Source organism: Scylla paramamosain, chromosome 37 (assembly GCF_035594125.1).
Source record: "Scylla paramamosain isolate STU-SP2022 chromosome 37, ASM3559412v1, whole genome shotgun sequence".
Classification (NCBI taxonomy): Eukaryota; Metazoa; Arthropoda; class Malacostraca; order Decapoda; family Portunidae; genus Scylla; species Scylla paramamosain.
This window is the reverse complement of record NC_087187.1, coordinates 4,540,001-4,557,500: the sequence shown is the minus strand read 5'-3', so window position 1 is coordinate 4,557,500 and position 17,500 is coordinate 4,540,001. Positions and strand designations below refer to the sequence as shown.

General features: G+C 37.7%; 2 protein-coding genes across 7 annotated transcripts in view; both read right to left on the bottom strand.

Annotated features, from left to right (window-relative positions):
* LOC135091213 (uncharacterized) overlaps positions 1 to 1,809 on the bottom strand; it is a 16,114-nt gene extending 14,305 nt beyond the window's left edge. Inside the window, exons 1-2 of the mRNA XM_063988656.1 lie at positions 1,651 to 1,809; positions 196 to 277 (exon numbers count right to left, since the gene is read on the bottom strand). Coding sequence (XP_063844726.1) covers positions 196 to 277; positions 1,651 to 1,668 — 100 coding nt within the window. The 5' untranslated portion in view covers positions 1,669 to 1,809. The remainder of the gene's footprint in view (positions 1 to 195; positions 278 to 1,650) is intronic.
* A 2,267-nt stretch (positions 1,810 to 4,076) lies between these two features.
* LOC135091403 (organic solute transporter alpha-like protein) overlaps positions 4,077 to 17,500 on the bottom strand; it is a 47,211-nt gene continuing 33,787 nt past the window's right edge. For 4 of the 6 annotated variants that reach the window (XM_063989030.1, XM_063989028.1, XM_063989031.1 and 1 more), the window contains 9 exons: positions 14,926 to 14,967; positions 13,338 to 13,442; positions 12,980 to 13,131; positions 12,724 to 12,797; positions 11,764 to 11,922; positions 11,240 to 11,351; positions 10,342 to 10,467; positions 9,247 to 9,376; positions 4,077 to 8,499 (listed from right to left, as the gene is read on the bottom strand). In XM_063989030.1, coding sequence (XP_063845100.1) covers positions 8,204 to 8,499; positions 9,247 to 9,376; positions 10,342 to 10,467; positions 11,240 to 11,351; positions 11,764 to 11,922; positions 12,724 to 12,797; positions 12,980 to 13,131; positions 13,338 to 13,442; positions 14,926 to 14,947 — 1,176 coding nt within the window. In that variant the 5' untranslated portion in view covers positions 14,948 to 14,967 and the 3' untranslated portion in view covers positions 4,077 to 8,203. Of the gene's footprint in view, positions 8,500 to 9,246; positions 9,377 to 10,341; positions 10,468 to 11,239; positions 11,352 to 11,763; positions 11,923 to 12,723; positions 12,798 to 12,979; positions 13,132 to 13,337; positions 13,443 to 14,925; positions 15,271 to 17,500 lie in introns of those variants that run through there. The other 2 variants (XM_063989033.1, XM_063989034.1) reach the window with 2 other exon arrangements.

Sequence of the window (17,500 nt, the reverse complement as noted above, 5' to 3'; positions counted from 1 at the left end):
CACACACACACACACACACACACACACACACACACACACACACAGCATAGATAAAGACAATAGGTTGCATCTATATTCTCTCTCTCTCTCTCTCTCTCTCTCTCTCTCTCTCTCTCTCTCTCTCTCTCTCTCTCTCTCTCTCTCTCTCTCTCTTACGCTAACTTAACCACTACTACTACTACTACTACTACTCACCTTCCATGTACTCCTGTTGGGTAGGCAGGTACCCAGACTCACAGGCAGTGCTGGGATCCAAATGCGTTATAAATTCCTCCATCTATAATAATAATAAAAATAATAATGATAATAATAGTAATGATAATAATAACAATGAAAAAAAAAATGATATTCCTTTGTGTGTTTATAGTGAATGTTTTTGTACTGTGAGAAGTTATGAATGAATGACTTGTGTATAATTGCATAGTGAAGTGTATGAATGAATGGATTAAGTGTAGTATATATTATGTACGAGTATAGTGTATATCAGGTCGTTGGTAAGGTGTAAACAAGGTGGATGAATAATTGATGAGTGGATAAGTGAATGAATGAGAGGAGGTGGTGAAATTAATAATGGGTGGAAAAAAAAGGGTAAGAATTGAAATTAACCTTGTATTGCCAATGGTTGATATAGTGAACGCACACACACACACACACACACACACACACACACACACACACGTACATAAAAACAACACTCACGCACATAAAGATAACAGTATATAGAAGTAAAATGGAAGCACACACACACACACACACACACACACACACACACACACACAGTTGTTAGTCACCAATACAGAATGTAACTGATATTTGAAAAACTGACCGTGAACTTTCTCATTTTCTTTCACAATTCTTCTTGACATTAAACATAAGACCTATTATCTCTCGTCCTCGCCGGCTGCCTAACTCTCTCTCTCTCTCTCCTCTCTCTCTCTCTCTCTCTCTCTCTCTCTCTCTCTCTCTCTCTCTCTCTCTCTCTCTTACTTTCATTCTATAAATATTAAAGTTACGTCATTGGTAATAAATAATGAAAGTAAAAAAAAAAAAGTAACAGAAAACGGAGTGCATGTTCATTACTTCCCAGAGAATTTAGAAAACGAGAGATGTGTCAGTTTCTTTTAAAGGTACACTATTGTAATTATTATTCTCCGTTATGAATTACACATGATAACGGTAATGCGCTTCTTTCAACTTCCTTTACTGATAGCCGAACAGGAAACTAGGAAGAAAAGAAAACGGTTGTGTGTATAAATTTCAAGGATGAGCTAAAGTAATCATTTTAAAAGTTACGAAGGAAAATGAGTAACTTTCTTTTAATTCACTGCTTTCCATTCGTACGTTTCCTTTGTCTTCTTAAACTGAGACACGAACGTAAAAAAAAAGAAAAGTGAAAGAAAACGGATGTCTGTAAATTTCCAGGATAAACTACTGTACTCATGAAAAAATAATAACTTTAATTCACACAATCCCATTCATTCGCTTACTGGTCACTGATTTTGATGTCTTTTTCTGTTATTTATTTATTTTTTACCTCTCTCTCTCTCTCTCTCTCTTTCTCTCTCAAACTACTGTAATCGTTTTAAAAGTTATGAAAAAAAAAAATGAATAACTATCATCCACACTTTTCCATTCACTCATTCAACTCACCTCGTCTTTCTTGGTCATGTTTCCTCTTAAGTCTTTCTTCCTTGCTTAAAAAAAAAAAAATATCTCACTTTAGAACCAGTGACAGAGATAAAATGACATGGACACACACTCCCGTTCACTTCCCTGCTTATACTGACCCTTCTCCCTGCGGGCTTGCCGGCCTTGTCCCTCTCTCTAACATCAGTGACGTCACGGAACTCCTCCCACTGCCCTATGACGTCATGGAGTCAGCCCCGCCCCCTGCCCGTGACGTGATTGCTTCTTTGACAGCCAATCAGAGTGGAGGGATTTGTAGCGAGGTGGAATGTGTGAGTGTGTGTGTGTGTGTGTGTGTGTGTGTGTGTGTGTGTGTGTGACGGAGTTATTTTGCAATTATGTTGCTTTTTTTAGTGTTTTTTGGTAGGTGAAGGGTTGTGTCTGGGTGTTTGTCTGTGTGTGCTTGTGTGTGAGTTTGTGTGTGAGAATGGGTGAGCGTGCGTGCGTGTGTGCGTGCGTGCGTGCGTGCGTGCGTGCGTGCAATTAGTCTGCCTATAACGAACTGGAGTCAAGGCCACACACACACACACACACACACACACACCTGATGAATCACAAATCACACATAGATACAACATGCCTTGCAACTTAAACCATTCTCCCTTTCAATTCCCTGAAGAAAATGGAGTAATCTTGAAAGAAAATAGAAATAGGTGGAGTCATTTCTCACTTTGCAGTCTGTTTTCTTTTCTCTCTTTTCTTTCTTTCCTTTCGTTTTCTTTCTAATGCATATGAGGAGAAAGTTAAATGTGTAAGGTTGTCAGGTATGAGGGAAGAGGGAATGGAGTCAGCTATGGATGGAGTCAGGTGGATGGTTGTGTCATGCAATGTGGATGCGGAGGACTTTCTAGCACCAACACCAGTAGTAGTAGTAGTAGTAGTAGTAGTAGTCAGTTTTCAAGTGTTTTTATTTTTCACTCAACAAAACTCCCCACAATGTTGTGTGTGTGTGTGTGTGTGTGTGTGTGTGTGTGTGTGTGTGTGTGTGTGTGTGTGCACTATGTTTATGGTCTCCTACCCTCTCGCCTGGTGTCTGTGTTCCAGAGTGCTGCACTGGGATTGAAGATGTGACAAGTGTAACGCAGCAACACATTAAACGTTTTATTGCTAAATATTTTAACACTTCGTGCATTGGTACACAAAACAATTTATACATGCATTTAGCAACTATCTGTTGAGCCGAGTCTCCTTAAAGGGGCATATTTTACAGTCAGTATTGGTAACGTAGCAGAAGCAGATAAGAATATCTTAAACATAACAATTTACTCAAGTCTTTTAGCATAGCAACAGGTCATTTCCAGGGTAACAAAATAAATCATTATATTTTGTTGCAAAAGTTAGTCCTCTTTAATTTTCCGCTTGCACTTATATATATTGTTACTTTTAAGGAGAACTTTCTGTGTACAGGTAGGCTGATGAATCACTCACCACCAAAACTGACATATGTGTATTTTGAATGATGATGTTCTAAATGCAGGACTTTCTGGATTAATGTTATGACGCCTGGTGTGGGTAACACTCTTGATCTAAATATTTTGTTTTCCCCTTATATTTCTAAATATTGGTAGTAAGGTGAATAATTTGTGTATGTAAGAAAATTTCAAAACATTTGCCTCTGAAAATACATTTGCTGTTAAATCAAAGTTTTTAAGAAGAATGCACATCGAAATATCTTATTCTGTTGCATTATTAATTTTCCCCAGGAAGACGACAAAGTGGATGCCCACGCGGACACACCACACGTGAGGTGAGTGTAACAGTGCAACACACGCTGATCACAGCTGCAGTGGTTGCATTGTGCCGAACACTGGAGAAAATGCCAATCATTTTAGAAATTGTGAGACATGTCAGGTCACTGTGGTACTTCCAGTGTAAGTTTTTCATCAATAATGACACCAAAAATTTTTTGTGTTTGTGACTTTACTCAACATTTCACCATCTAAACATACTGGAGGGAGGGAAAGTCTTGTGGGTCTATTTTGAAAGAGAAAATAATTAGTTTTCCAAATATTAAGCTTTAATTTATTGAAGTGAATCCAGTCTTTATTTTTTTAAATTATGTTATTAAATTTATATGTAATGAATGTAAGTTTTTGTCTTTGAGTAAGAGAATGATATCATCAGCATTATTACAAACTTCAATTTTGTGCTGGCATTTACAAAACCATTAATATATACTACAAATAAAAGTGGACCTAGAATCGAGCCTTCTGGTACACCTCTACATGAAGTTTTAAATGAAGAGTAAGTCTGGTTACAAAATACACATTGTTCTCTATAAGTAAAATAATTATTTAGTAATTTAAGTGTGTGTGTGTGTGTGTGTGTGTGTGTGTGTGTGTAACCACATACGACCGATTTCTCTTACTTTCTTTCGTTTTGTATGCATCTCTCTCTCTCTCTCTCTCTCTCTCTCTCTCTCTCTCTCTCTCTCTCTCTCTCTCTCTCTCTCTCTCTCTCTCTCTCTCTCTCTCTCTCTCTCTTTAACGATATCTTGACAGTCATTAAAACATCAGAATTTTCAAACATCACACAATCAATCAAAAATAAACAAATAAATACATGAATAACAAAATCTAAACAAATAAAAAGGCACAAGAAAGAACTAACATTTAATAACACACACACACACACACACACACACACACACACACACACACACACACACACACACACACACACACACACACACACACACACACACCAATTCATATTTATACAGCAAGTCTGTATGCGAAGCGAGGGAGACTTAACATTCTGACAACAACCCTGCCAGATGTTGTTTACTGAAGCCCCCCTCTGTAGCAAGCTCGTCACCCTTATGCCTCGTGTACATAGGAACATAAGAAAACAAGGGGAGCTACAATAAGCCATTAGGCCTACACGTATCAGGCCCTCAGTGAAGCATACCTGCCTATTTTCACTTATCATCCCCATCCATGTATCTGTTTAAACTTTCAAAGCTCCCTAATGACTCAGCACTAACAACCTGATTACTGAGTCCATTCCATTCATCCACCACTCATTTGAAAACCAGTTCATACCTTTCTCTTTCGTAAACGTAAATTTTTCAAGCTTGAACTCGTTATTTCCTGTTCGATTCTGGTTACGGATCCTGAAAATTTTGCTTACGTCGTTCCCCCCTTTGTTCCAACCTTTATACCACTTAAAGATTTCTATCAGGTCACTGCTTAACCTATGTCTCTCTAAGGAATGTAAATATTAACAGCTTTAGTCTTGTTTCGTAAGGAATAACCCTCATCCCATGTGTCCTTTTAGTCATTCTCCTTTTTACTGACTCAAATAGACCTATATTCTTCCTGTAATGTGGAGACCAGAACTGCACAGCGTAGTCTAGATGAGGTCTGACCAGCGCTAAATATAACTTTAATATTACTTGGGGACTTCTACTTGTAACACTCGTAAAAATTAATCCTAATACACTATTTGCCCTATTTCTGGCTTCTATGCATTGTTTTCTTAGCTGGAGATCATAGCTAAGTATAACTCCTAAATCGTTTTCGTACGCTGAACCATACATAGCCTCGTTGTTTATTGTGTACCTACTGTTTGGGTTTCCTCTACTACAAGCACTTTGCATTTCTTAATATTAAACTGCATTTCTCATCTTTTCCTTAGGAGGTGGCGGGTGTCTCCTGCATTCTTGAGCGTTTCAGTGGCTCGTCTTGACTCTTAACAGGGTCTGGTGGGAGTTACTGGGATCTGCAAGTGTGTTTTGATATGTACAGTGGCAGTTTTGACGAAAATTCTACATATTCATTAAGTCTTCTGGATGTTACTGGGGTTTTCTGATTCTTGTGGTAGTTCATCAAGGTTCTAGCGGATGCTGTCGGGAATTATAAGCGTGTTTTGCTGTATTTGGTGTTTTGACGAGAATTCTGCATCTTTCTCAAGTTTGGTGGATGTTGTTGGGGTTTTCAAGTGCCTTTTCGTGTTTCTAATGGAAGTTTAACAAGTTTTTATTCTCTCTCTCTCTCTCTCTCTCTCTCTCTCTCTCTCTCTCTCTCTCTCTCTCTCTCTCTCTCTCTCTCTCTCTCTCGTGTAAATTAAAATGGAAGCGGCATCTTATTCTACATCAAAACCGGCCTCAACCCAATTCTCTCATCAGAATCCCTTATTGCAAACATAGATGCACCATTTACATTATTAAAAAAAAATTAATACAGGACAAAACTAGCATTAGGTCTTATGTACAGACCGCCAGCCCAGCCAGTCCATGCCGACAGTGACACTTTTAATCACATTAGCAAGATAAGTGACACGCGACGCCCTAATCCTTGGTGACTTTAATACATCGGTGACGAACTGGGGCGAACCACTCACCTCACGCCACGGACACCATCTGTATGATAACTTAAAAGAAAGTTCACTTACTCGATTTGTGCAAAACCCGACACGTGATAACCATGTCCTCGGCCTCGTGCTTGCTACGAATGATGAACTAGTAGAAAAGGTGAATGTCGGTGAGGAGTTGAGTAATAGTGACCACCGTGCAGTCACCTTCACTATAAACTTCATGGCTGACGAGTCAAATATAGGCAAAGAAAACAGAAAAAAACAAATCTTTGTAGCCTCAAATTAGTGTTTAACCAAATCGACTGGAGTCACTCACGCACCACCACAGACATTAATACTCAACGGAATCTTTTCACGGGTAGATACTTAAAAGCAGTGCAAGAATGCGTACCTGTGAAAAATCATCCCACTCAGAACGTTAAGCCTTAGTGGTGGAACACACAAACAGCTGAATGCTTACACGCCAAGAGGGACGCCCATAACAAATTAAAATCTTTCAGTAATAACGAAGAACGCACCAGATTCGTAGAGTGAAGACGTAAAGCAAAGTAAAGCAAAGTAAATGAAACACAGCAAAAGGTCCACCAAGTTACATGTTGCCAACCAGAGTAAGACGAACCCGAAGGAACTTTATACCGTCATCAGACAGAGGAGAGTGGTTACTTCAACTACTGGACCCATGATTAACGATGAAGAGCAAATTAGTGACATTCTAAACACTTTCTTCGCTTCAGCATTTACAGCAGAAGACCTCAGTGACACTCTTACCAAATTAATAACAACGATGTCCTAAGCAGCATCAATATAACGGAATGACGTGTCAGAATGCATCGATAAACTCAACAAAGTAAGGAAGTCACCCGGGCCTGACACGACCTCACCCCGCGTATTAAAAGAAGATAAATGTGAATTAGTCCAACCTTGACCTTAATGTTCAGTGAATCCCTGCAGTCCGGTACCGTGCCTGATGAGCGGACGCTTGCTAACGTAACTCCGATTTTCAAAAAAGACAATAAATATTTACCATGCAATTACCGGCCAGTTAGCTTAGCCTCGTTAGCTTAGCCTCGGTCGTGTGCAAAATGCTAGAAACACTTATAAGAGATAAATTCGTTAATCACTTAGAGGAAAACAACTTACTTAAAAATATTCTACACGGCTTCCGCAACAAACGCTCTTCTCTGGCAAACCTCTTAGACTTCTGTGATGTTCTGAACCAGTATGACGAGAGTAAAGCAGTTAATATAATATACATTGATTTTCAAAAGGCCTTCGACAAAGTCCCCCACAAACGTTTTCTGATTGAACTAAAATCACACAGTATCCAAGGCGACGTGTTGAGACGGGTAGAAAACTTGCTAAACAACCGTAAACAAAGGCTAGTAATAAATGGAAAATCATCCAAGTGGACTAACGTAACCAGCGGGGTGCCACAGGGATCAACCTTGGGACCTGTTCTCCTTCTTGTTTATATTAACGACATAGGTGAGGGTGTTACCAGTATAAAATCGAAGTTTGCTGATGACACCAGAATAGCGAATTCTGTAGTCTCTAACGAACAACTAATGGAAATGCAGAAAAATCTAGAAAGTTGTCAAAGTGGGGGCAAACCTGGCAAGCGAGTTTTAATGCAGATAAGGGGAAAGTGCTGCACACAGGGTATAGAAACGAGAAAGCAAAGTATATTTTAAATAGTACCCAACTTAAAAGTGCTGACAGCGAAATTGACTTAGGAGTAACAATATCGAGTAGCCAAAAACCTAGACAACAATGTTCAGAGGTCGTAAAGAAAACGAATAAAATTATTGGCTTAATCGACAAATTTTTTAAATATAAATCTAAGGATACAATCTTCACTTTGTATGACTTTTTAGTCCGTCTTCTTTTGGAATATTGCGTTGAAGCATGGTGCCCGTACTGCTAGAAAGACATTGATAAATAAGAAAGAGTTCAGTTCAGAGTTCAGAGTAACAAAAATGACACCAACTATGTAACTATGTAACTGTGTAACTCATTCACATTAACTTTGTAATTTCTTTCCCTTCATTGTACATTTAACATGTTTTCCTTATCACATTCTGCATTTTACTAAGATTCCATTCTCTCCTTTCCTTCCTCGTCTCCCTCCTTACGTCACTCCCCTTGGTCCCTCCCACTCCTTTCCCTCCCCCGTCTTCTCCCAGCTACTGAAAGAGGAGACTTAAACGGAATAACGACGAAAAGTGGAAGGCAATACAGGAGGAAAGGATGAGGTAGGATACATGAAAGGAAGAAAGAAGGCGTTAGAAGAAGAACCGACATGAGTATTAGGAGTGGCCGGGACACTGGATTGGATCTCGTGTGTTGGGGCATTCGATCCTTTATCCAGCGCGGGAACAGCATTCGATCCTTCTTCTTGATCCTTGGTCGTGGTCTCTAACTGTAGGTTCGCGTAGGTCCGCCAGGTGTACAGGCCAATCAGCAGCATCTCTGGTATATACAAGCCGCTTTCCAGGGCTGGTGATGCGGCACAGGTAAAGGTGATTAGGAGACAGGTAAAAGTGACAAGTAAAGGTGACTAGGCAGGTAAAGGTGATCAGACAGGTAAAGGTGATCAAACAGGTGAAGTTAATTAAACAGGTAAAGGTGATTAGACAGGTAAAGGTGATATAGCACACGTGAAGGTGATTAGAGGACAGGTAAAGGTGATAATTAGTAAAGGAAAAAATAAAGTAAAGATGAGCGGTAAAATATTATGGTAAACACTGATGAGTGTGAAAATTGAGGTAAAGATGGACGATAAAAAAAAGTAAAGATTGATAAGTATAAGGATAACATTAGTGATTAAAATATCAAGGTAATAAATTTAATGTAAAAAATAAGGTAAATCTTAGTGCTATAAAAAAGTAATGTAAAGATTAATTATAAGGATTTAAGGCAAACATTGATCAATTTAACGTATGAAAAATAGTAAGAAGAAAAATTAATAAGGAAAGATGTAGGGAAAGACAATTACCTAAAAAAAAAAAAAAGACCACCACTTCATAGAAAACGAAGGGCAGCTGTAGTGCACTTCAACAAAAAACGAGGTAGTACTTCAAACTTTCCTCCTCTTCCTCCTCCTCCTCCTTAAATTGAAGTCAAGTGAAAAGGAGATTACGTAAATAAAAAGCCACGCTATTTAACAGAAAACGGAGGAGAGGTTTGTAGTACACTCCTTAAACTCTCCTCCTCCTCCTCCTCCTCCTCCTGAAGAAGACTCACTCTGTCCGAAGACCTTGGAGGGGATGTAGGGGGAGAGGCAGGGGAACACGGAGAACGAGGAGAGGACGTCCAGGAAGAAGCTCTGTAACTGAGTAGCGAGCACCAGCACCTTGAGAGAAAACGACTTCCTCTGCCGGGTTTGAAAGGGAGACTCGTGAAAATGGGGAAGAAAACGAGACGGTGGATATAATGATTTTTCTTTTTGTGATTTTGCTGTTTCTGTTGTTGTTCTAGATGAGGTATCGGGTTGGAATGTATTTTATGTTTTCTTATTGGGTTTGAAGTTGAAAATGAGATGAAATTTGAAAAGGGAATTATTGGGAATGTAAATCTGATTCTTGTTTTTTTTTTTCCTCTTATGTGAGCTATGGACCTGAAATTGAGAAAAAAAAATATGAAGATGAAAAAAAGATGAAATTTAAAATAGAAACTAATGAAAAATGCAAATTATTATGTTTTCTTTAATATATTTTTCGTGTTTTTCTTTTTTTTTTCTTTTTATGTGGACGGTGGACCTGAAATTGAGATAAAATAAAAAGGAAATGTGGTTTTTTTTTCTTTTTTTATGAAGCTGAGAAACAAAGATGAAATTTAAAAGAGAAATTAATGTAAATAAAAAAAAAAAAACTAAATGACTGACGAAAGTGACTGACTGAATAACTAAATAAGTAAATAGTGGAATAGCCTTTGTGTTTTCTATTACTATTTGTGTAGCATTTCCAAACCGACTATTAATGACTTCTGAAGAGCTAACAGGCAAGTGAACATTTAGATTACTTGAGTGTTTACTGCATCCTCTATTAATTTATTTTATTTTCATTTATTTTCAGATGGCCAAGGAAGACAAACAAGAAAATTATACCCAAAGAAACAAGGTAAAACTAAATTGTTGTTGTTGTTGTTGTTGTTACTACTACTACTACTACTACTACTACTACTACTACTACTACTACTACTACCACTACTACTACTACATCCTAATTAAATTCAAAGAAATAAGACTGAACCGTTGTTGCTGTTATTCCTACTACTACTGCCACTATTACTACTACCACCATCACCACCATCACCACCAGCACCAGCACCACCCCTCACCTGGTAGCCGTAGTGGTCCAGGGCGTGGCGGGTGAGGGCGAGGAGAATATTCAGTCCATATATGCCTGCTATGATAGTGACGAATCTCAGAAGCGTGATCCACACCGTGTTGAAGTTACTGACCAGCTGAGAGAGAGAGAGAGAGAGAGAGAGAGAGAGAGAGAGAGAGAGAGAGAGAGAGAGAGAGAGAGAGAGAGAGAGAAAGTTTGACTTCACTATTACACGTTGATTAACCTGTTGTTAGATTAATATAGGTTAGGTTAAATTAGGTTAGATTAAGTTAGGTTAGGTTAAGTTAGGTTAGGTTAGGTTATGTTAAGTTAGGTTAGGATAGATTAGGTTAGGTTAAGTTAGGTTAGGTTAGGTTAAGTTAGGTTAAGTTAGGTTAGGTTAAGTTAGGTTAAGTTAAGTTAAGTTAGGTTAGGGTAGATTAGGTTAGGTTAGGTTAAGTTAGGTTAAGTTAGGTTAGGTTAGGTTAAGTTAGGTTAGGTTAAGTTAAGTTAGGTTAGGGTAGATTAGGTTAGGTTAGGTTAAGTTAGGTTAAGTTAGGTTAGGTTAGGTTAGGTTAAGTTAGGTTAGGTTAGGTTAAGTTAGGTTAGGTTAAGTTAAGTTAGGTTAGGGTAGATTAGGTTAGGTTAGGTTAAGTTAGGTTAAGTTAGGTTAGGTTAGGTTAGGTTAAGTTAGGTTAGGTTAAGTTAGGTTAGGTTAGGTTAGGTTAGGGTAGATTAGGTTAAGTTAGGTTAAGTTAGGTTAGGTTAGGTTAGGTTAGGTTAGGGTAGATTAGGTTAGGTTAAGTTAGGTTAGGTTAGGTTAGGTTAAGTTAGGTTAGGTTTGGGTAGATTAGTTCAGATCATGTGAGAGAACACGTCTGGACAGGTGAGGTGACGCCGCAGCTCACCCTGCCGAAGTGGTCGGTGTTGGCGATGGTCCAGATGATCTCCACCACGAAGTATACGACCTGCGTGTAGGGCATCTGCCACAGCACCCATCGCACCCACCTCAGGCGCGTCCTGCAGGAGGCGACGAAGGGAAGGAGGTGACAAAGGCCCATATTCTGAAACACTACTGCGCCGCACCTCCACTACACTGAAAAGGCTCTAGTTGAAGCTTCACGAATTTTAAAGATATTTTGCATGATTCTGTTGACATATTAACAAGATTTCTGCATTATAAAGGAAAAAAAAAACACCACTACACTGAAAAGGCTCTAGTTGAAGCTTCACGAGTTTTAAGATATTTTGTGTGATTCTAGTGACATATTAACAAGATTTCTGCATTATAAGAGAAAAAAAAAACAGACATTACAACGTGGCTAATCACCTTTGTGCCCTTTGAAAATAATCATAGCGAGAGAGCAAGATGTTTCTGAATACAGGCGTCCTTCTCTCACCCCCCCCCCCACCCCACCTCTCCCTCACTTACTTGGTCACAGCAGGGGAGGGCAGGCACAGGCAGCAGCAGCAAAGAGGCCCCACGTGAAGATTAATTTGCTTGTCACTAAGTTTTGCTAACATCGCCTCCTCGTTGGCAAACAGTGCGATAGTTAGGTCCATGAAGTGACTCAGTGTTAGCGACAAGTACCTTATTGGTCAGAGAGGGTAGTTAGAGGTAGTTGAGTAGTTAAAAGAGGTGGGATAGGTGTGTGTGTAGGTGTGGGTTGGGTTTGCAGGTGTGTTTAGTGGTTATATGTGTGTTTTTTGGTAATCAGTGGTAGAATAGGTGTGAAGTTTGGATTTGCAAGGTGTGCTATATGCTCAAGTGTGTGTGTGTGTGTGTGTGTGTGTGTGTGTGTGTGTGTGTGTGTGTGTGTGTGTGTGTGTACTTTCTTTTTTTTGCAATTAAATGTGGTACAGGGGTGTGGTGGTTTGGATTTGCAAGGTTGTATTTATTATTATTATTATTATTATTATTATTATTATTATTATTATTATTATTATTATTATTATTATTATTATTATTACTTTTCGTGGTATGGCTGGTTTCATATGAGAGAGAGAGAGAGAGAGAGAGAGAGAGAGAGAGAGAGAGAGAGAGAGTGATTCACGTTAACCTCTCAATGGCCGGAAATGACGTAATAATTCACCACAAAACACGATAATGAGAGAGAGAGAGAGAGAGAGAGAGAGAGAGAGAGAGAGAGAGAGAGAGAGAGAGAGAGGATTAAATAGAGCAAAAACAGAATGAATACCAAATCTAATGCACAAAAAATAACCATAATAATCAAACTGCTATTTTTTGTGATGAGGGACATGTAAAGAAAATGGCATGTAAAAAGAAAACGAGGCGACACGCGATGGTTTTAAAGGCGGACTGAGATAAAATCGTAATTCATTTAATTTTTACCCTATTAAAGTGGAAATTTGGTTGTAGGTATGCACTTACGTAACTTTCAAGGCCTTGCATACTTTGTGTGCGCGCGGGACGAGCACTTCTACCACGGCCATCAGTGACATGAACTGGAGAAAGGGGGAAAATAAAAAAAGAAAAACAATTGTAATAAATAAAGAGGAAAACTGTTTGAAAATGAACACATTATGATAGTTAGGTATGGAAGAAAAAAAAAATTAAGTCACCCAAAACAGTAAAGTCACCCTTGAACCTTTGAAAAGAAAACGGGAGGCGGGACGCGCGTGCTCACCGGACAAGACATGGTGATCCACAGCACGTGCTTCCTGAAGGCATTATGCACGTGCAGCAGAGTGTGGTGCACCTGCAAGGCATACAGCAGGTACAGCAGCAGCGCCGTGCACGCCGCCACACTCACCAGCACAGTGTGGTATATCCCCATGGCTAACATAGAAAACGGTAGGTGGAATTGAAAATAGAGAGAACTTTCCTTCTTTTAGGCGTTACTATTTTATTTTATTTATTTATTTATTTATTTATTTATTTATTTATTTGTGTTTGTGTGTTTGTCTGTTGTTGTTGTTGTTGTTGTTATCTTATACAACAACAACAACAACAACTACTACTTCTACTACTACTACTACTACTACCTTTGCTGTACTCTGCCACGGTGGGGATGTGGTTGTGATGACAGGTAATTTCGTCACCACCTGAGTCATTAGCGTCACCTGTTGTTCCGTTGCCCCTCGTCACACCTGTGTAGATAGGTAGGTAAGTAAACAGGTAGGTAGATTAATATATAGATAGATCATTTTGTAAGTAGTTGTTTAATAAATATGTACGTAAATAAGTTAATTGATAGACAGGTAGATAGAGTAAATAGTTGTATAAGTAGATGATAGATAGGAAGATTAATAGATAGGTAGATTGGCAAATAGGTTAATAGATTCAATATGTTTATAAATACATACATACATAAACATACATTATATTAGTTTTCAGGTGTGTCTGAGAGAGAGAGAGAGAGAGAGAGAGAGAGAGAGAGAGAGAGAGAGAGAGAGAGAGAGAGAGAGAGAGAGACCTTCGAGATTCAGAAGTAAACAGACATGATAAGTCTCTCTCTCTCTCTCTCTCTCTCTCTCTCTCTCTCTCTCTCTCTCTCTCTCTCTCTCTCTCTCTCTGGAACACACCTGAGTCATCATCTGCTCGCTTTAATTACACAATGCAAGGCTGAAGGTAATTCACTTGTTTCCTTTGAATGCTACTGTTTCCATTATGTCGGTTCTTTTTTCCTATTTCCTTTTTTTTTTACTTTTCTTTTTCTTTTTCTTTTTTTTTGGGGGGGGGTAGGGAGGGTTGAGGTGGCTGCTATTCATTCTACTTGTCTTTCCTGTTTTCTTTTTCTTTTTTTTTTCTTCTTCTCGTTCTTGTCCTTGTTTTTTTTTTTATTGTGTTGTCGTCGTCGTTGTTGTTGTTGTTGTTGCTGTTGTTGTTGTTCTACATGTTTCATCATCATCATCATCATCTTCTTCTTCTTCTTCTTCTTTACTTATTTCCTGGATATGATGTATTCTTCATTTCTTCTTTTTCTTCTTCTTCTTCTTTACTCACTTCCTGGATATGATATATTCTTCATTTCTTCTTCTTGTTGTTATTATTATTATTATCTTACTTCCTGGATATAATGTATTCTTCGTTTTATTATTATTATTATTACTATTATTATTGTTATTATTATCATCATCATCACTACCACCACCAACAACAACAACTACAACAACAACAACAACGACAACGGGCTTACTGGACACATAACATTCGCTGGTTACTTTATATAACACAAGGTCAGTTCATTGAATGTGTTATCTGATGAACGGGACATGAATGAAACTTTTTTTTTTCTGTATGGCAATTATGCGCTATGTAATTTGAACGTCCTTGAAAAAAAAAAAAAAAGTAAATGAAATAGTAATAATGCACTGCTTCTTTCCTTTATTTTCTTTTTTTTTTGTTATTCTTTATTACCAATGCCTAATAAAAACATACATACATACATACATACATAAAAACACAAACAGACGCACATTTTTTCTTCATTCACACATTCATGCAAACAAACACACAAACGAACAAATAGACAAAAAAAAAAGAAAAAAAATCATACAAACCAAATCAAATCAAAATAACAAAGCAATACATACATACATACATACATACAAACACACTAACACACCTTACCTTCACTCCACTCGCCCGCCATGTTCCCTCACGCCTCTCTCCCTGAAGGAAACAAAAGTATCATGCATTATTACCCAACACTACCATGCAGGAAATGGTCACGAAGGTATGAGGGGGGGGGTAAACTGGATTAATAACAAGGAGGAAGGAAAAAAAATAAAACCACGAAGGCGGAATTTTTAATAGTCTGCCCTCTTGATCTCCAGCTTCCTTTCCTCGTTTTCCTTTTGGTTTTTCTTCCTTCGTTTTCTTTTCTTCGTTTTCTTTCTCTGTCCTTGTTTCTTCGTTTTCTTTTTTCTTTCCTTAGTTTTCTTTCTTTGTCTGTTATTTATTTATTTATCTATTTTTTTTCCTGTGTTGTATCTCTTATCATTAACATATAAAGCAAATAAACTCGTCAAAATTAATTAGATAAACGGGAGAAAAGTTTACATCAGTTTTTTATATTTTTTTTTATTACATTGTTTCTTTCTTTCTTTCATTTCCTGTATTACATTTCCAATCACTAACATATATCAAATAAATGAATACGCCAAAATTAATTAAATAGACGGAGAACATTTTTATTAGTCCGTCTTGAATTACATTCGTGTGCATTTCCCGTCTCCGTTTTCTTCCGCATTCTCTTTTATTATATATTAATACAATTACGTCTCTTACAGTTACATTAAAAGTCACTAGGACAAAAAAAAAACTCTCTCTCTCTCTCTCTCTCTCTCTCTCTCTCTCTCTCAAATAAACAAGTAAAACTGCATGAATAAGACATAAAAGGAAGAGAAAAATAGAGAGGAGGAAGAAGGAATAAAAAGAAAAAAAAAACAGAAAAAAAGAAAAAAGCATTAGTTCGTCTTGAATTACCGTCGTGAACTGAATCTTCCCTTCCTTGTTTTTTTTTTTCTTTTTTTCCTTTGCATCGTGTTTCTTAACTTTAACGTATAAGGTAAACAAAAAAAAAAACGTGATAGTAAAATAAAAGAAACACGGAAGGAATAGAAATTTGGAATCACCATCTCTCTCTCTCTCTCTCTCTCTCTCTCTCTCTCTCTCTCTCTCTCTCTCTCTCTCTCTCTCTCTCTCTCTTAACAAATAAGCAGTGCATAATGAAAAAGGAAAGAAAACTAAACGAAAATAAAATAAAATAGACTACCATTAATTATCGAAATCCTTCCTGAAATCTCAATCCATTTTCTTTACGCATTTGTTTACTGTTTACATTTCCTGCGGGGCTTAGAACTTTAGAACAGCTCAAGTTTCCTCTCTCTCTCTCTCTCTCTCTCTCTCTCTCTCTCTCTCTCTCTCTCTCTCTCTCTGTGCATGTGTGGTGACTCGTGAAAGAAAATGGAGCGCGGAAGAAACTAAACAAACTCCTGTTGGTTGAAATTATTGTTTGTAAGTATTATTTTTTTGTGGCATCTTCTTATTCTCTGCTTTATGATTCAGGTTTTTCTTCTTCCTTCCTTTTTACTTCATATTCTTAATCTCTCTCTTCTTTGTTATTCCAGTTGTCTCCCTTCACTTCATCTTTATTTTATTTGCAGCTTCCCGTTTTTTCTTATGTTCTTTTAATTTTTTTTTTTCTTTTTTATTGTTGGTCGTGTTTTCAAATGCTCCTGGTTTTTATAAGGGGTGTTCTTTCAAAGGTCAGACATGATGCAGTTGGTTTATTTTATTTATTTATTTTTATTTTTATTTTATTTTTTTTCTTCGTATCGTTATTGCGGTCAGTTTCCAGTAAAGCCAGTTAAGGTTGATGGTAATAATGTAGGATGATTAAATATGGATGTGCTTTTAAGACTGCCTATTTCGTTACTCTTTTCCTTTTTTTTTTTTTCTTTTTTTCTTTGTATATCTTTGTTTTTTTTTTTTTTTTTTTGTTATCTTACATTGTTTTACTGTTTTTTTTTACCATTTTTTATCGTTCCTGCCAAATTTCTCTGATGTTTTTCTTTCTTTCTTATTTCTTTTCTTTTCATTTTTTTCCTTCCTCTTTTGATTTGTTTCTTTTCATCTTCCTTTCTTCCTTCTTTCCTTCCTTCCTCTTTTGATTTCTTTATTTTCACCTCCCTTCCTCCCATTCTTCCTTCCTTCCTTCCTTCCTTCTCTTAATTTCTCTATTTTCACTTTCCTTCCTTCCTTCCTTCCATTCTTCCTTCTTTCCTTTCTCTTTTCATCTCTTTGTTTTCACCTTCCTTCTTTTCTTTCTTGATCCTGTCTTATATGGGACACCCTCTCTCTCTCTCTCTCTCTCTCTCTCTCTCTCTCTCTCTCTCTCTCTCTCTCTCTCTCTCTCTCTCTCTCTCTCTCTCTCTCTCTCTCTCTCTCTCTCTCTCTCTCTCTCTCTCTCTCTCACAGCCAAATATAACTCAGACCTCACAGGTATAATTAGTTATTTCCTCTCACCTCTACCTTATCATTGCCTCATCTGCCCATCTTTGCCAGCCTCAGGTAAGTTGCAGCTGGCTTACCTTCCCTCCAGGTCAGGTATTGTTGTACTAGAGAAGGTTTGGTCACGTTTTGTTGAGTTATTCGCCTCCTTTCTTCATTTAAATGGTTTTGTTTTTGTGTGTGTTTGTGT